This window comes from Protopterus annectens, chromosome 9.part0 (assembly GCF_019279795.1).
Source record: "Protopterus annectens isolate FY-2018-M chromosome 9.part0, PAN1.0, whole genome shotgun sequence".
In the NCBI taxonomy this organism is placed as follows: domain Eukaryota; kingdom Metazoa; phylum Chordata; order Ceratodontiformes; family Protopteridae; genus Protopterus; species Protopterus annectens.
This window is the reverse complement of record NC_056743.1, coordinates 203,470,505-203,489,872: the sequence shown is the minus strand read 5'-3', so window position 1 is coordinate 203,489,872 and position 19,368 is coordinate 203,470,505. Positions and strand designations below refer to the sequence as shown.

The following is a 19,368-nucleotide window of genomic DNA, read 5'->3' as shown; positions in this document are numbered from 1 at the left end:
CCACAATAAAAGGTATAAAATATTTAATAATAAATAATAAAATTAAAAAAACATGAGAATATTAAACATCTAAATACAATAAACATCATAGTTTCAATCACAGGAGAGAAAAAAACACAGTTGGACAGATTCAAACAGATACAGAAAACAATTACTTTACTGATCTCACTATTTTCTGACTGTCTAAAGAATAATTGTTCCCTAACTAACTTAATTAATACAGCAAGGGAAGACTAGATGCTGACATGCTTACTTCCACAAGGCAAGGTGATGAGCTTGCAACTAAACTGGACTGAACAAATGAACTAACTTAACTGACTGTCATATATTTTTATATTAGGTTTCAAAGAAAACAAAACAAGCTGTTGCGGCAGTTCTGTCCTGTCAGTGCTGGTTACGGAATTACATCACATTTGATCACCTGACTCTGGTACAATACACACCCAGAGCTTTGCCAAGATCTGTTGCATCATTTGAAAATTACAGCACAGTTTCAAAAACTAATCTTTCCTTCCGAAATTCTTTGTTTAAACATACAGATTTAATCAGTTATAATTTTTTAACACAAGTTTATGTACAAGTCTGTCTGGCAGTCAACACAAAACCCCAGCCAACCATGCTGGCATGTTACACATGCACTGCCCTATTCTCCCTGGCATAGATGGCAACACCTCACATTGTCACAATAGGTTTGGGCACAAAATACATCACGGCATTCTTGCTGCAGGCGGTAAGATAGCTCTGCTCTCCTGCTAGGCAGAAAAACTCCCTTTGGGGAAAAGCCTTCCAGATTTAATATTTATTGTTTAAACATTTACTTTCCTGTTATGGTTAAAGTGGAAGAGGGCAGTTTTATTTTAGTACACTAGGGGTCTCTACTGACGCCTACTATTGAGGCAGAATTTTCACATACAAATAGTGTGAAGATGAGTCATACTCCTGTTTAGTTCAGATCTGCAATGATACTGGTGGCTTTTTTTTTTTTTTTTTTTTTTGCTGCAGCCCTGGTTTATAAAAAACAAAAACAAATGCCTTTTATAGTAATTCATCTGAACAGATTTAGCTGTAGTATTAGCCAATGATTAACAGGCTACAGACAGAGGGTACAAGATTCATCAAGGAGAGTTTACATTTCAGACTATAGCTGAGCAAGGAAAGCCCTATTTTTTTAAATCCTCCATGAGATAAACCTGTTCCTCCAAACCATTCTGTTGATGTTGCAGAAGAGGATTTTATCTCCACACCGAACATTTCTGATGCTATTTGTCTTAGTAATATACAGTAAATCCATCAGCACTGGATTTAAGGATGCCTTGTATGCCAGATACAGGTCAGCTCTTAGCCATCTGTAGTATACAGAGTACACAGGGCTTTGCACCATTCCATGTAGGACATACTGTTTAGACCACATATCCTTTTAGTACAGCATCTTTGTGGGAGTTACGAATGTTGCATGTATCTAGACAGGTACATGTCAAAGGGGACATTATACTCAATGGATTGGCCTAATGAGGGCTGAGCAAAGACAGACAATGATATCCCTAGATTCAGACACAATGCCTTTATTTATAAGTTATGCAATATAGGTTTATAGTCCCCCACACTCCCTGACTAATGTGTCTACTTTTAGGGGTGTTTTATCAATTAAGTAGTTTCCCAAGTGGCTGATTTCCCAAAAGGTAATGCACTTCTTGGCATAAAGTTTTAAGCTGTGGCTTTGGTACCAGTCATTTGTATGTGTTAGAAATTTCTGTATTCAGCATCTTAGGAGTTTTATGATTCCTCCTAGCTTTGTAATCTTCTGCAAATATGGTAAGCTAGAAGCCCTTGACATTGGTCTTGACTTCTGAAAAGTAGATTTCAAAGAGGAGTGGACGGTGCACAGAGCCCTAGGGATCAACTGGTGACCAGTAATGCTGCAAGAGGTTCTACAGTTAAAAAAAAAAAAAAAAAAAAAAAAAAAAAAAAAAATAGTAGACGCACCAAAGACTGCTTATTGCAGAAAGAATAGTTGTGTAAAATCTTCTCAGTATTCTTAATGTGGGATTTCCCGCCTCAGGCAACCTGACGTCGGCTCCTATACAAAAGCTTAAGCCTTATTGCTGTAAGTGCGTGGGACATCACACGTAGGGCCATAAACCAGGGACCTAAAATATGCCTGCACGCACTGACCTCAGAACTTGAAGGCCAGACAGACAATCCCAAAGAGAGTAATAAGTGATTGCCAGCCAGAAGTGTCAAGTGTCATATATGCTGACTAGTTGCTCTTGGTGAAGGGTAGAGCTTTCTAATAGCTAGGTTCATATTCCAAACTTAATGCAGGGGGAAGGAGGGTGGGATGGAATACTGCAACATGGAAGAGAAGGACATCTACGGTTATGGTAAGATTTTACACAACTATTCTATGTCCTTCTATTCTTATGTTACAGTATTCTTACTGTGGGAGAGTACCACAGCTAGTTAGAGGGAAGGGTGGAGGTAGAAGTGGAAGATTCCAGAAACCCCTGTAGGATTGCTCTAGAAAAACCTGCACTGGCTCCGGAGACTTTATTTAACTTGTAATGTCCGGTGAAGGTGTGAATATTGGACCAGGTGGCAGCTTCCATAATGGAAGCTGTGTCCAGCCCTTTGAGGAAGACTTTGGAAGTAGCCATACCTCTGGTGGAATGAGCTCTCACCCCATGGGGTAAATGTGTGCCATGGTGTGAGTATCAAAATTAAATGGATTTTCTGATCCAACCTGAAGTAATTTGCTTGGAAACTGCCTTGCCCATAGCCCTGGGGTGGAAAGAGGCAAACAGTTGGTCAGATTTTTTGAAGGACTTAGACAACTTAGATTCTACCTAGACAAAACTAAGTACATCCAGGGAATGGAAAGTCCTCTTAATATTGTTGGTTGGAGAGAGGAAGAAGATAAGCAGGTGAATAGACTGATTTAAGGACAGTTCGTTCACCACTTTAGGCATGCAGGAAGGGTCAGTGCATAAGGTCACCCTGCCCTTTTGGAAAATAGTGTAGGGGGTCAGGCCATGAGAGCCTGTAACTCTGACACTCTCCTGGCAGAAATGATGGCCATCAACAGTACAGTCTTCCATGTACACAACTGCAAAAAGTAGCATTGCTAGGTGGTTCAAGGGGGCAAATGCTAGTTTTCCCAGGAGATAGTTTAGGTCCCAGGGTGGCGAGATGGATTTTCTAGGTGGTCTGATGTGAAAGACCCCTCTCAGGAAAAGTTTAACATCTAGCCTGGATAGTAAAGGGGGATCTACAGGCAGGCAGAGATGGCTGAAAGGTACACTTTCACTGAGGAGTAAGAAAGGCCTTCCTTAATGTGTTCACACACATATGCAAGGACTAAGGAAGGGTCTGTCTAGCTGGGGTCCCTTGTCCTTATGTAGACACCATTTGGAGAATCTCTCCCATTTTGATAAGTATGACTTTCTAGTTGCAGGTTTCCTGGCCTCCCTCAGGACTGAAAGTACGTCCTCGGAGTGTCTAAAAGGGATTTGACGTTTATCACACAGAGTGTTGGTGCTAACATCTGTAGGTAAGGATGGATTAGGGTTCCCTTTTGTTGTGTGAGGTGGTCCACCTTGTGAGGTAACTTGTGGTGATTGCCCTTGGCTACTGAGTGAAGTAGGGGGAACCAGTGTTGCCTTGGCCAGTAGTGGGTAACCAGCAAGATTTTTGGTTTGTCCTTCCTGATTTTCAGTAGGACCTTTTGGATTAGAGGGAAGGGGGTAAAGCATAAAGAAACCGTCCCTTCCAAGGAATGTTGAAGGCATCTACTTTCCAGGCTAGTGGGGAGTCATCTGTGGTGCAGAAATTGTGCAACTGTCTGTTCTGGGGGGAGGCAAACAGATCCACTTGAGGAGTGCCCCATCGGTGGACAATGTCTAGAAAGGTTTCCCTGTTCAACATCCACTTGTGCTGTAGAGAAGATGTTCTTCTGAGAAGATCTGCCCGTTTGTTGTCCTAAGAGGGGATGTATGAGGCCTGCAGGGACAGGTTGTGCCTGGAGGTGAGGTCCCAGATTTGAAGAGTTATTCTGCAAAGGAGGTAGGCTTTGGTTCCTCCTTGTCTGAGATACCACATTACTGTGGTGTTTTGTCTGTGAATATTAGAAGGGGGCCCGGTGGAGGGTAGGAAGAAAAACCTCCAGGGCTAGGAGAACTGCAGTCATCTCCCTGAAATTGATATGTTTCTTTTGAAGGGCAGGATTCCAAGTTTCCGGGACACTGAAATCCTTGCAGATGACTCCCCGCCCTAGGTCTGACGCATGTATATGCATGAACTAGTTTGGGAAGGGCATTTGGAGTGGCAATCCCGGATTGTGATGGATTTATAGAATCCACCACCTTAGTTCTGATTTGAGCCAGGGCAGAAAAGGAATTTGTTTCTCCAGAGAGTGTAAATGTTATGACCAGACGTTTTTGAGGTACCACTGGAACTTCCGCATGTGCATTCTTGCCAAGGGAAGTATACCAATGATGGCTGCCATAAGCCCTGGGAGCTGCAGGAATTGTCTTGCAGAAATCTGGGGTTCTAGTAAAAGGTTTTGAAAGTGAGTGGAGAGGGAGTGGACCTTTTTATGTGGAAGAAAGGCCTGCATCAGATCTGTCCTGATTCTGCAGCCCAGAAGATTTTGTCTTGCTGAGGCAGCAAGGAGGATTTGTTTATATTGAGGGTAACACCCAGGTTTTAAAGAAGGGTGGTGGGTGAACCTGAGGTGGTCTTTGAGAGAAAGCATTTTGAATGATGGAAGTTTTAGGAATTGGTTCAGGAAGGATAGATCCAGTATAGGTCTCCAAGAGGGTTTCCTGTTTGGGGACCAAAGAGAGTCTTGAGTAAAAATCCTTTGCCTTCCTAACCTGGAGGAACAGGTTCCATTGTTCCTAGTTTGAGGAGGTCTAGAAGAACTTGTGGCAGGAGGTGGACTTGATATTTGGGGGAAAGAGAATGGGCCTTGGGATGGGCTTTTCCCTCCAAGAAAGGAAGTATCCGTTTTGAATGATAGTCAGTACCCATTGGTCTGAAGTGACGGTTTTCCAAAATGGCAAACAGTGGGATAGGTAGGCTGACAAAGGCAGATAGGCAAGGCAGTCATGCATTGTTGGTTGCATTTCTATCCTGAAAAGGCTGTCTAGGAGTTGGTTGAGAGGTAACAGGCCTGGAGTATGCTTGCCTTCTGGTTCCTCTCCTGTGCCTGGTGAAGGAGGGGGTGCCAGAAGAAGGGGTTCTCCTGACAAATGAGGTTTTAGCAGGTTAGTTCATGTAATACTTAGGAATAGGGGGCACAAGCAAATGTTTGATGTCCTACAGTTCCTTGCTTTTTTCCTGCAAGTTTTTAAAACGTTCTGCAGATTGTTTTCCAAATAAAAGGTTATGGTCTAATGGATTGTAGGCGCAGCCAAGAACATCTGCAGAGGACAGAGAAGCTGCTGACCTAGCAGAGGCCTCTGCAGCATCATAACTACATCTAATGGAATGTCTGGCTACCTGTGAAGCCACTGTGTGTCTGGTAATTAATAGCACGGAAGGCCAAGATGGAAGAGGTGTAAAAGTACAGTTTTGTACCAACCATAAATGTAGATGTCCGAACAGGATAGCATCTGCAGTCATAACAAATGGGTTGTCCTTTCGTCAGGCAGCCCTTCGGTCGGCCGGATTCCAAAGTCTGGGTCTGGCCTCGGCTGGTGTCGCACTTCACCTGACGTCATCTCTGCTGGTCTTCGGGTATAAAGGCATCAGCCGACGCCATTTTCCTCAGTCTTTCTTGCCCCAGATGCCAGTTGCCCTTTTGGAAAACTAAATTTTGGGTAAATGCCAATGTTTCCAAAAAAAAGGTAGGCAAACACAAAAAATAAGCATGTATGTACATATATACAAACAAATACACCATAAGAGATCCCCCCCAGCTAGCTATTAGGAGGGTAAATACCCTAGGAATACCACAGAGGGGAAGGAGGGTGGGTAATCCTGACTGCAGATGCTATCCTGTTCGGACATCTACATTTATGGTAGGTACAAAACTGTACTATGTCCTTCAAGGATGCATCTGCAGTCATAACAAATGGGTAGAATACCATAGCCAAACTAGGGAGGAGGAAGAAGAATTATGGTGTAGTTAGGATCCCTTGCAATACAGCAGTGGCAAACCCTGCTCGGGATCTAGAGTATAGAGGTAAGTTATAATGCTTGGCAAATGTATGCACGGAGGTCCAAGTAGCCGCCTCAATAATGTCCTTGGTTGCCACTCCTCGTAAGAAAGCTGTGGTAGTGGCTGTAGCCCTTGTAGAGTGAGGTCTTATGTTCTGTGGAATTGGCTTTCCATGGTAGGAGTAACAGAATCTTATGCAATTTCCTATCCACTTGGAGATTGTCTGTTTGGAAATTGCTTTTCCTTCCCTTCCTGTTGCATAGGCTACTAGAAGCTGGTCAGTTTTTCTATTGCCCTTGGTTCTGTCCAGGTAGTAGCGCAACTGTCTATGTACATCCAAGGTATGCAGCAGTCTTTCCCCTGTTCTGTGGATTGGGAAAGAAGGTAGGTAGGTGGATTGCCTGGTTTAGAGACACTCTGGATACCACCTTAGGCATAAATGTAGGATTAGTTCTCATGGATACTCTATCTTGATGGAAGATTAGGAAGGGTTGTACTGCCATTAAGGCCTGTAGTTCGAAACCCTTCTTGCTGAAGTAATTGCCAGTAGGAAAGCAGTTTTCCAGGATAGGTGTTGAAGATCTGCTGTTGCTGCTGGTTCGAATGGAGGGAGTGTCAATTTTTCTAGCACAAAGTTCAAGTCCCATGCTGGTAATGGTGGTTTCCTAGGAGGTTTTACATTCTTGATTCCTCTGAGGAACTGCCTGAGTACAGGATGTGAGAAGACAGGGGATCAAGCTGTATTCTGCAGAAATAGCTGATGCATGTATCTTGATGGAGGAATAGGACAGGCCTGTATGGAGAAGCTCTGCCAAATACTCCAGGATGTTGGCAATATCTATCTTTGACACATCTTTTCCTCTTTCAGTGCTCCAAATGACAAACCTTTTCCATTTCCCTGCATAGTTCCTTCTTGTAGAAGGTCTGCGGGCCTCCAGGATAATGTCTTTAACCCTTTGGGATAAATCTGGGCTAGTTGCTGTTATGTAATGTTCCAGGCAGTTAGTTGCAGAGTTTTTAGATTTGGATGCATGATGTTGTAGTCGTTCTGAGTTAACATCAAAGGCATCAGGGGTAGTGTCCACGTTCTCCCCAGAGACATGCTCCTCAGCAATGGATACCAGTGTTGTCTTGGCCAATTTGGAGCTATCAGAATTATCCTTGGACGCTCCTCTTTGATTTTCAGTAGTATCTTGTGCATCAAAGGAAGAGGTGGAAATGCATATGCTGTCAGGCCTTTCCAACTGAAGGATAGAGAGTCCACCTTCCATGCAAGTGGGTGGTATGTCCTTGTGCAGAATTTCTTGAGCTGGTGATTGAGTGGGGATGCGAATAGGTCTATTTGTGGCATTCCCCATTTCTGTGTGATGGCCTTGAAGATGTCCGGGTGTAGCATCCATTCGTGAGCATCCAAGGTAGTTCTGCTTAACATGTCTGCTAGGATGTTTTCTTTTCCGGTACAAATATTGCCTGTAACTGAATGTTGTAGCTCAGAGCCATATTCCATAGGTCCAGAGTCATTCGGCATAGGGGTATGAATGAGTGCCTCCCTGTTTGTTGATGTACCACATGACTGTGGTGTTGTCTGTCCTTATCATCAAATGGCCTTCTTTGAGGAATGGTCTGAAATTCTGGATTGCTAGTTTTACTGCCAGCATTTCTTTTTGATTTATGTGCAGGTGCAGTTGATCTGGGGTCCATAATCCTTGTATGCATTTGTCCAGCATGTGGGCCCCCAACCTAGGTCTGAGGCGTCCGTTGTGATGGTTTGGCTTGCTTGAAAGTTGTGGAAGGGCAAGCCTGGGTTTGACTGGCATGCTTGAGCCCACCATAGGAACTCTTGTTTCAGGCATGGGATTAGTGGTATTTCGGTTTCTAAGCTGTGCCTGTGTTGAGACCATAAATTCTTTAGGTACCACTGTAGTTTTCTCATATGCAGTCTGGCATGGGGGACCAGGATTATGCATGATGCCATGAAGCCCAAGGCCTGCAGTACTTTCCTTGCTGTTAGTTTGTTCTGCTTTGTTAATGCCAAGAAGTAAAGAGGGAGTTGTTCTTGTTTTTCTACAGTTAGGAATGCCATCTGTTTTACTGTGTCCAATTCTGCACCCAAGAATGTTTTTGTTTGGGATGGTATTAGTCTTGACTTTTTTAAAGTGACTGTGTATCCCAGGGCTTGTAGTAAGCAAATGACTCTTTGTAAGTCTTTTGTCAGCTTGCTTTTGTTGTCTGCTTGTATCAGGCAGTCGTCCAGGTATGGATAAATTTGAATTCCCTGTAGCCTGCAATGAGCGATTACTGATGCCAGGCATTTTGTGAATACTCTGGGCGCAGTAGATAAGCCAAAGGGCAATGCTGAGAATTGATAATGCTCTGATCCTGCAAGAAATCTGAGGTATCTTCTGCAATTTGGTCGTATGGGGACGTGCAGGTATGCCTCCTTGAGATCTAGAGTTACCAGCCAACACTCCTTGCCCAGCATGGGAAGAAGTTGCTGTAGGGTCAGCATTTTGAATTTTGGGACAATGATGAATGTGTTTAAGGCGGACAGGTCGAGAATAGGTCTCCAACTTTTCTCTTTTCTTGGTACTAGGAAGAGTCTGGAGTAGAATCCTTTGCCCTGTTCTGTTGGTGGTACTCTTTCCACAGCTCTCATCTTTGTTAATTGAGCTATCTGCTTTAGAGCTTCTGTTTTCTGATTTGGAGGTAGGTTTGGCATTCCTCTTTTACTGGTAAGGTGTGGAAGTGAAACCTGTAGCCTTGGTCTATAGTCTGCAAAATCCACTTGTCTTTTGTGATATAGTGCCAATTTTTGAAAATAAGGCTAACTTTCCGCCTAAGGGTGCTGCTATTTGTTCCCTGGTAGGCGTGTCAGAGCCAAGTCACTGTGATTGTCCTGTTGCAGTGGCAGTGGTTGTGTCTGTGCCTCGCTGGTTATTGCCTTGCCACTGGCGCCCTCTGTAGGCACCTCCTCTGGATTGATTTCTGCCTCTGGAACGTCTATTCATGCCTCTCTGAGATTTAGAGGAGTCTGGAAAGGACCAATTTTTGGAAGGCCAGTTCCTGCTAAACCTTGGGGGCTGAACCTGTAAGAAATCTTTAACTGTTTGTACAGATTTTGCCTTCTCTTCCATTTTCTTCATTACTTGCTGGGCAGGAGAACCAAATAGACTGGCCTTATCCATAGGAGCATCTAACAGCTTTGCTTTAACATGACCTGTTAACAAGACCTGTTCTTTCAACCATGCATGCCTTCTTATAACTGTGCCAGTCATGGCTGATCTAAATGAAGCCTCCAGTGCATCATAGCCACATTTTAAAGAATGGTTACTAACCTGCTGAATGTTATTCACCATTTCTAAAACATATTTCTTATCTAAGAAGTCATCAGAGGACAGTTTCTTAGTTAACTGATCAAGCATAAACTCTTGGTATTGGATCATATGAAACTGACAGTTCAAAGCTCTAGCTGAGAGAGTAGCAGAGGTGTAAACTTTTTACCCCATCTCTAAGGACCTGGATTCCCTTTCAGAAGGGAGAGGGTTTTTTGCTGAGGTCGAAGCTACTGCCTTAGGCCCCTGGGAGATAGTCTCAGGATCTGCAAGTGGGGCCTTGTACAGGTGGTGATGAGTGTCCGGTACCCTGTAAAACCTATCTGGTTTGGCAGGGGCTGGAGGTAAAGTATCAGGAGCAGTGCAAACATCATTAAATGCATCATCCCCAACAGGCAGAACTGGAGGTATAGCTAAGGGCCTATGTTGCGGTAAGTGTAGAAAGGTCCTAAGCCTTTTTCTTGAATCTGAGAAATCTTGTCCCTGCCATTGGAATTGCTCTCTCATGGCATGTAAGGTTTCCCCAAAGGAAAATTCCTCTGGTGGAGAGGCAGATGGAATAGATTCTTCAGCATCGGAATCTTCATAAGTAGAAAAAGGAGCCTCTGGATGATCTGTAATGTCTGAATCATCAGAAGAAACATCTGAGGACACTGGCTCTGGGGGCTCTGCTCTAGGTCTCTTTTCTGGAGGCTGAGAGGCCCTGTCTGGGTGAGATTGGGATCCCCTTATTAAAGAGATGAGATCCTCTGCCAGAGTAAGCATTTGAGAACTGGAACTGGGCCTGTGTGAGGGGGGCTTAACAGGCACTGATTTAGCAGTTTTGGCTGCTTTAGCCCTGGCAAAGGCCTTAATAGACATGGCTGCAGGAGGCCTAGCAGCACCACGTGCTGGGGTAGAGACATCCAAAGGGATGGTGTCCGATAATTCTATAGGAACCATATTAGTAGGCAAAACTTCAGAGGCCGATTCAACTAGGGTAGCCGTAATCTCTGGATCTGACCGACCGGCACTTGCGAACAGCTTCTGCTTCGGGCGCCACGCGGCAAGAAAGACTGAGGAAAATGGCGTCGGCTGATGCCTTTATACCCGAAGACCAGCAGAGATGACGTCGGGTGAAGTGCGACACCAGCCGAGGCCAGACCCAGACTTTGGAATCCGGCCGACCGAAGGGCTGCCTGACGACAGGACAACCCATTTGTTATGACTGCAGATGCATCCTTGAAGGACATCTTTTTTTTCCCAACCCTGTCCATATGCTTTTGCTGTCTTTATCACTAGGCAAAAGAGATGCAGAGGAAATGGTCTGAATTGCTTGTCTGGGGAGACAATAACTGCAGGGTCTGCCGGGGGGGTGGGGGGGGGGGATTTTTGCTCATCAGATACCTTATAAAACCTGTCTGGTCTTTTAGGTGCAGGTGGTTGAGAGTCAGGATTTTTGGATGCAGAGGTAAAAGCATCCAGATAGGCAGGTAAGACAGGTGGGATGGTTAATGGGGATGGAGACTCCACTTGAAGGAGTTCAAAATACCTTCTTTGGGTGTCAGTCATCTGGGTAGTATCCCATTCAAAGTACTCTTTCATCTTAGTTATGGTTTCACCAAAGTAATGTCCTCTGGTGGGGAGTCCCATTCAATGGATTCCTCATCTGGTGAATAGTATTCTAAAGGCCAGGCAATCTGGGATGCATAAGAAAGGTTCTAGTCCCTCATCTCCTTCTTGGGTAGTCTGCAAAGGGAGGGAAATGGCAGAGGCAGGCCTAGGGCTGAGCACAGGTATAGTGGAGGGAGAAGAGCCTGTGGGCCTGAGGGCCATAAAGGCCTGCATCAGAGAGTTAGTGAAAGACTGCCAATCTGGGACTCCTTCAGGAGCAGGAGTCAAATGCTTAGTTTTTTTGTTTCCGTTAAGTAGGTGTCTGTCTGGGAGAAGGCCTAAGTTCAGAAGCCTGAGTCTCAGGAATTGGCGACTCTGAAGGTTGTCCGTCTGATTCTGGTTCCCCGTCGATATCTGTAGGTACCGACGTCTGGGCCATCTCCATGGACATGCAGGCAGTTGCTTCTGAAGTGGCTTTCTCGGTGGGAACTGAAGCAGTCAGTTTTGTCGGACATCCCTCAACTTCTAAATTGGAAGCTGGCGGGACACCCGATGGCGGAGATGCAACGGAAGTAGGCCTGGAAACCTTGGCATTTTTCTGCAGTGGTTCAGTCAGAGCGGCCGATTCGAAATCCATCCTAAGTGCAAGCTTTTTGAGACGCTGGTTTTCTAAATATAAATTTAGTGCGGCCAGACGGCTGCGGAGGGTCTTTAGTACAAAGGCTTGGCAAATGGAACAAGCAGTATGATCGTGTTCCTTCCTAAGACAAAAAAACGCAACGGTCATGCGTATCTTTGTGCGGTATCTGACGCCTGCAACGGCATTTGCCCGTCTTAGCGGACATCTGCTAATACTAAATACAGCTAACCAAGCTCAAGTAAAAAGAATGAAAAGGTTTCCCCAATGGGGTACTTAGCTTTTAGAAGTCTTCGAGAGTAAGAGGAAAGTAAACAATGTGACGTCATATGCGGCTGAAAAGTTCTGAGATCTGTGGGTGCAGGCATCACATTTAAGGTCCCTGGTTTATGGCCCTACGTGTGATGTCCCACATACCTACAGCAACCAGGCTTTTGTACAGGAGCAGATGTAGGGTCGCCTGAGGCGGGAAATCCCACAGTAAGAATACTGCAACATAGGAATAGAAGGACATCAGTGGTAACATAACCCACAACAGGTAAACTGCTTATTGTGAGTGGTTGGTTTTAACAAACTATTGTACAAGTGGTTATGCACAGATAAGCCAGAATGGGCAATACTCATTAATCTGGTCTTGGAAAGTGGTCAGCCCCCACTAAGACCTGAAAGTAGTGGTCTTGATTTTTCATAAAGAAAGGCAAGCTCCTAAACTGCCTTCTTCCTCTGTACACTCATATTTAGTTATGAAACATCATTTGCATGCTATTCATGGTTATATGTTGGTTATCGGAATTGTCCCAAATGCCACAGTCTAGATCTATTTTGACAAATGCAGATTTGTGAGTGGTGCCAGATAAAAGACACCAAGAAAAGGATGATCGTGGACCCAGAATACCTGCATCACTGGCCCCCTTTTAGTAATATTGAGTCTTGATGCCAAAAAAAGGTATTTAACAGGGCTATTTCTTTTTTGCCCTAGAGGCATGATTACAGAACATACAACTATTACTTATCCTTCTCTAGACAGAAAACGACAAATGGGAATGATAGCATACATGTGAGATTACCCTACTGCTGCTGTTAATGCAGGAGGCAAAAAAGTCATAAGAAAATGAAAAACAAGAACAGATTCCAAGGCTGCAGAACATTAAAGCTCTAAAGGAGAAGTCTCATACCTCAGAAAAAGAGTTAATATGCTGCTAAATATCCAGGATTGTCAGCTGACCCAGATGGCATTAAAATACGTACATCTACCAAAATAAGTTGCCGTCTTAGCAGCTGCCTAGATCCAAGATCCATCTGGCAAGCAAAAGTTCAGAACTTACCTTTAAAGCTTTCAAAAAAGCAGTACTGGTGAATCTTCCAGGAGAGAAAAGCCGTTCTAGGTAAGTTTCCTGGTAAAAAATAAGCAAGCAAACAAAAACGTTACATTAATAACCGAAGTTGCATCAAAGCCACAGTATAACCTGAAGCGAACAAATAATTAATTTACTGCAACCAAAATATGTTCAAATTTGTTCATTGCCAAAGCCACTTGTACTAACAGAAATTGGCACTTAAAACTCCAAAGACAACATTTCAAGTCTTTTTCATGTAGCCCCAAAGAACCCAAACAAACAAAGAAATTATGTCTTACCATAATGTTCCATCTGTGTTGTTCATCTTCTTTTATTTATTACTGATAGGGTTCGGTACCGAGTCCTCGGAACAGAGTCGGTCTTTTTACAAAGCTCGCGCCAGCCAAAAAACTCTCGAATCAAGTCTCTACCCAGATTGCCCTTCGCCCTGTTACCTCAGATCAAAGTTTGCAAGAGAAAAGGAAGTAAAGCTGAGGCCACTTCTGCACAACTACCCTAGGACACCACTTAGACCCAAAGCATCCCCCTGGAGCCTTTGGAGGGGGAAGGAGGGTGGGAAGTGATGAATGAAAGAAGATGAACAACACAGATGGAATGTTATGGTAAGACATAACTTCTTTATCTGATGTTGTTAATCTTCTTTCCATTCATCACTGATGGGACAGAATCCCAAGCTACCTTGAGGTCCATGGGCGGCCCTTATGGAAGAACATTCCTGAGTACCATTGAGCTGAAAGCAGCTCTCCCTCTTGAGACCAAGTCCAATTTGTAATGAATGATAAAGGTTTGAGGCTTAGCCCAAGTAGCTGCTGCACAGATGTCATCCATGGAAGCCCTGAAATGAAAAGCTACAGATGTTGCCATAGATGTACTGAAGTGAGCTTTAACTTTTGGCATAGGTTCATTACTGAGGGAATAGATGAAACGTATGCAGTCCCTTAACCATTTTGATAATGCAACCTTGGAAACAGCCTCTCCCATTCTGGGCCTACATCAGGAGATGAAAAGCTGTTCAGCTTTATGGATAGGTTTGGTCCTGTCTAGATAAAATCTCAATTGTCGATGTATGTCATTTATCCTGGTATACTCTTCTGGTGGATGGTTTATGAGAGGCCAGAATGATGTCTCGAACAGGCGAGGAGAGATTAGCTTGCCTGGTTACTAGTGGAAGTGGAGAAACCAAGCTGTCAGCTTGAGACTGGACAAATTTGGGTAACTCAACCCTTGGGGGCGAGTAATCAAAGCTGGTAGAGGGTCCGGAATCCACAGCGGGTATACTAGGTGAGGCCGAAGGAAGGGGAACCAAACTTGTAGAGGCCAGAATAAGGCTATGAGGATCACCTTGCATCTCAACCGAAGAGCTTTCTTTAGAAATAGTGAGATCAGAGGGATGGGAGGATAAGTGTAAAGAAGTCCCGTGGGCCAATCGTGTTTCAGAGCATCCCTCGGTGACTCATCCTCTGGGGGAAGTAGGACGAAATAGCTGCTGACCTTGGTGTTTGAAGGGGAGGCAAAAAGATCGCAGCAGGGCTGGCCCCAGTGACTGAAGACTGCTGACGCCATCTTGGGGTTGAGGACCCACTCGTGAGGCATGAAGATGCATCTGTTCAGCTTGTCCGCAATCACATTGGAGCTCCCCGGGATAGGCGTTGCTATTAGAAAGCGGTTGGAAGCTATCGGCCACTGCTAAATTCTCATAGCTTCTCGACATCGGGAATAGGACTTGGTTCCTCCTTGCTTGTTGATATACCAGACCACTGACATATTGTCTGAATTGCAATTGTCCCAGAAGGGAGAGCTGAATGGAAGGCCTGCAATGCTAACAGCACAGCCCTCAGTTCCAGAACATTGACAAGCAGGTGAATCATGTGCCTTGGACAGTCTTCCCTTGGAAATACCCCCCCCCCATCCGATCAGGGAAGCATCCGTGGTCACAACGGCTGTGGACTGAGGAGATTGAAATGGACGACTCCAAAGTTCTACGTCTGGACTCATCCACCAAAGCAGGTCTTGTTTGCAGGAGTTAGTTATTTGAATCTGGTAACTGAAGGGGTGATAGTTTGGGAACCACTGACACAGAAGGAACCATTGCAGAATCCGCATGTGTAGCTTTGCTAGAGGCACTATTGGGATTGACGCTGCCATAGAACCTAGGGCCTGAAGAACTTCCCTTGCAGAAAAAAAAAGCTATGTACTCACCATAATGTTCCATGTTGGTGGTCCATCTCACCCTTCATTTTTACGTATGGGTTCGGAGCCGATCCTCATCTCCGACTTGGCCGATTTATAAGCTCGAAGACTTCTGGTTGGCTCGTGGCTAAGCAGGTATCCCATAGTGCACCAGTACAAACCCCAGATCTTGTTTGCTGCTCACTAGAAGAAATAACCATAAAGGCAAACCAATACTAAAGGGTCTCCAACCAAAGATAACCAAAATATTAATACCTCCTGATTCTTCCAGGATGGGGGGCAGGAGGGCGGGTTGGAAAAAATGAAGGGTGAGATGGACTACCAACATGGAACGTTATGGTGAGTACATAACTTCTTTATGTTGTGTAGTCCAATCTCACCTTCATTTTTACATATGGGACAGCGTCCCTAGCACCTTATTCTTGGGTGGCTCATTGAAAAATACTCCTGAGCACCGTGGAGCCAAAGGATGCTCTAGCCCTGGAAGCTAAATCCAATTTGTAATGTGTAATAAAAGTGTGAGGGGTAGCCCACGTAGCTGCTGCACAAATATTATTATCAAGTGGGACCCTGGCTTGAAAGGCTGCAGAAGTAGACAGAGACCTGGTAGAATAAGCCTTGATCCCGGAGGGTAAAGGTCTGCCCTCCAAATTGTAGACAAAGGCTAGGCAATTGGAAATCCAATTAGATAGTGTCACTTTAGAAACTGGTAAACCCAATCTAGATTCAGAAAAGGAGACGAACAGTTGATCTGATTTCCTAAACTCCTTGGTTCGATGCAAATAAAAACGTAGCTGTCTATGAAAGTCTAGCTGATGAAACCGATATTCAGCTGGATTACAGCGATTAGGGAAAAAATCTGGGAGTTCTATGGATTGATTTAAGGTGGCATGAGAACAAACTTTGGGAACAAAGGAGGGGATAGTACGCAGTGAGACCCTGTCTTTATGAAAGATCAAATAAGGTGGCTTAACAGATAAGGCTTGTAACTCAGATACTCTTCTTGCAGATGTGATAGGCACCAAAAACAATGTCTTCCAAGACAAAACTTTCAATAAGTATGAGTGAGAAGGTTCAAACGAGGAAGATGTCAGTTTGGACAATACAAAATTTAAATCCCAAGAAGCCACAGGCTCTTGAAGAGGTGGCCTCAATAGAGTGGCTCCTTTCAAAAAGGTCTTGCATAGCTTATGAGACATTAAATTGGTGTCTGGAAATCCTAAATGGAAATGAGAAATAGCCGCCAACTGAACTCTGATAGTGGCAGCGGCAGATCCTTGCTGAAAAAGCTTGGAGAGAAATTCCAAAATTACAGGGATAGAAGCAGTGTAGGGATCTACATTCATTTTCTGTGCCCAAATAGAAAAAACGTTTCCATTTACTGCCATATAGTCTCCTAGTTGAAGGTTTATGGGAGGACATAAGGATATGTGAGACACTGAGGCAGATACATTGTGAAGCCTGACTAGGGATGGAACTGGAGCAGCCACGCTGTCAATTTGAGGGTGAGGATCGAGGGATGTAGCGACCCTGACATGCGAGTCAAAAGATATGGAGCTGGGTCCAGAATCCAAGGATCGTCTAGGAGAAGAGGCTCCAGGAAGGGGAACCAAACTTAATGAGGCCAGTAAGCAGCAATGAGGATTAACTTGCATCCCAGCTGTCTGGCTTTCTGAATCACGTTGGAAATGAGAAGAAATGGAGGAAAAGCATACAGAAGATCCTGGGGCCAATCGTGAGCTAGAGCAGCTCTGGGTGTCTCCCCCGGATGGGGAATGAGAGAAAAATAACTGCTGCATTTGGCATTGACTGGACTGGCAAAAAGGTCGCAGCAAGGCTGTCCCCATTTGCGGAAAATCTGTTCCGCTGTTTCAGAGACCACTCGTGAAGCAGCAGGATCGCCCGACTGAGCTTGTCGGCTATCACGTTGGTCGTCCCTGGGATGTGCATTGCTACCAGAAAGCACAGGGAAGAAATCGCCCATTCCCAAACTTGCATGGCCTCTCGACAGAGTGGGTAAGATCTGGTACCGCCCTGTTTGTTGATGTATCAAACTACCGACATGTCTGTATCGCAATAGTCCCTAGAGGAAGAAGGTCTTGAAGTGCTTGCAACGCCAGGAGTACTGCCCTCATCTCCAGAACATTGATATGCAAGTGAACCTCCCCACCCGATCTGGGAGGCATCCATGGTCACCGTGGCAATGGATTGGGCAGGAACAAAGGGGACACCCGTTGTCAAATGGCTGGGTGCTATCCACCAAAGGAGGTCCTCCTTGGATGATTCCATCAGCAGAATAAGGTGATTCAGCGAAAGATATTGGAAGGCCCATTGGGAAAACAGAAGCCACTGGAGAACTCTCATGTGCAACTTGGCTAACGGTATTAATAGGATGGTGGATGCCATAGTCCTGAGGAGCTGAAGAACCCACTTTGCTTTGACCTTCCGCAATGGGAGAAAGCACTGAATTTGAAAGATTAAATTTTGTGCCCTTTCGGCGGGAAGACGAGCTGTCATGTTCACTGTGTCTACCTCTGCGCCTATAAAAATCACAGATTGAGTGGGTAAATAATGCAGATTTTTCCCAATTTATGGAGATCCCTAATTGAGCACAAAGTTGAATAGTGGTGTCCCTGTTTTGGAGAAGTAGATGCCTGGTGGAGGCGGCCAGAAGCCAGTCGTCCAAGTACGGAAACACCTGCCAAGTACGGAAATACCTGGAGTCCCTGACGTCTCAGGTGAGCTGTCACTACTGCCATGCATTTGGTGAACACCCTGGGGGCTGTGGTGAGACCAAAGGGCAGAGCACGAAACTGATAGTGACTGGCTCCCAGCCGGAAGTGTAGAGGACTCCTGGACGCCTTGTCCATTTTTATATGGTAGTAGGCATCCTGGAGATCTATTGAGCACATCCAATAGTCTTTCCCTAACAAAGGAAGTATCGACTGCAGTGTTACCATCCAAAACTTGTCCTTCCTCACAGATTTGTTTAATCTGCCGAGGTCCAATATTGGCCTCCAGTCTCCTGTTCGTTTTGGGACTAAAAAGAACCTAGAGTAAGTTCTGGATCCTATCTGGTCTGCTGGGACGGGTTTGATGACTCTTTTTGAGAGCAACTCGTTGATCTCTACAGTTGCCTGAGCCCCGAGATTGGGCGGTACATCTGGGATCTTCTTGGGAACAAACGGTGGAAAGAAAAAGGGTATGATATAGCCCCTGGTAATAACTCTTTGTACCCACTTGTCTTGAGTTATACTTAGCCAGGCATCTGGATACAAAGAAATGCGACCCCCGACTGGCCCCAGAGAAACACAGTTGGGCCCCACATCAGGAACGTTGATAAGGCTGTCCTAGAAAGGACTCAACCTTGTTGGTACTGCGGACCACCCCTGCCTCTAGGGTGAGGTCTCCCATTTCCTCCTCCACCTCTGTAGGAGGGTTCACCCTGTGTCTCCAGAAAGACCATCTGGGACTTCTTGAACCACATTTTACTGCCTCTTTGACCTTTAGGGTATGGTCTAGAGGGAACAGTAAAACGTACTCCCACGGCAGAGAGGTCTTTCCTTCTTGCTCACACCGAGTGAGTGTGTCCTTCACCTTAGATCCAAACAATGAGGAACCATCAAAAGGGGCGGTGGTGAAAGTGTATTTGAACGGTTCCGCAAAATTACACAAGCGCATCCAGGAGTGACACCTTAGGGCAACTCCTGAACCCGGTGCTCTACTCACTCCATCAGCCGCATAATAAATAAGCCGCATGGAGGAGTTAACTATAGAATTTAGGGTGGACAACTGAGCAGAAATCTTGTCAGGAACTCCCTCAGTACATGTACCCTATACAAAATCTCCCAACTCCTTAAGGAGACCCTCTGCAATCGCGTGAAGTGAGATAGTTCAATGATCGAAGAGTAAAAGCTGCTGAACTGAAGACATGTTTCCCATACCTGTCCATCTGTCGAGACTCCTTATTCGGCGGATGGACAGAAAGTCTCAGCAAGCTCCTTCTTAGTGGCTGCCGCCGGCACCACTATGGCATCTACGGGAACACCTTTTGACAAAAATTCTTTATCTGGAGGGGAAGAAAGAAACTTGTTGGGT

General features: G+C 45.0%; 1 protein-coding gene across 1 annotated transcript in view; it reads right to left on the bottom strand.

The window, feature by feature from the left end:
• Positions 1-19,368, bottom strand: part of NUP160 (nucleoporin 160) — a 1,498,284-nt gene that overhangs the window by 954,803 nt on the left and 524,113 nt on the right. Inside the window, exon 13 of the mRNA XM_044082750.1 lies at positions 13,048-13,116. Coding sequence (XP_043938685.1) covers positions 13,048-13,116 — 69 coding nt within the window. The remainder of the gene's footprint in view (positions 1-13,047; positions 13,117-19,368) is intronic.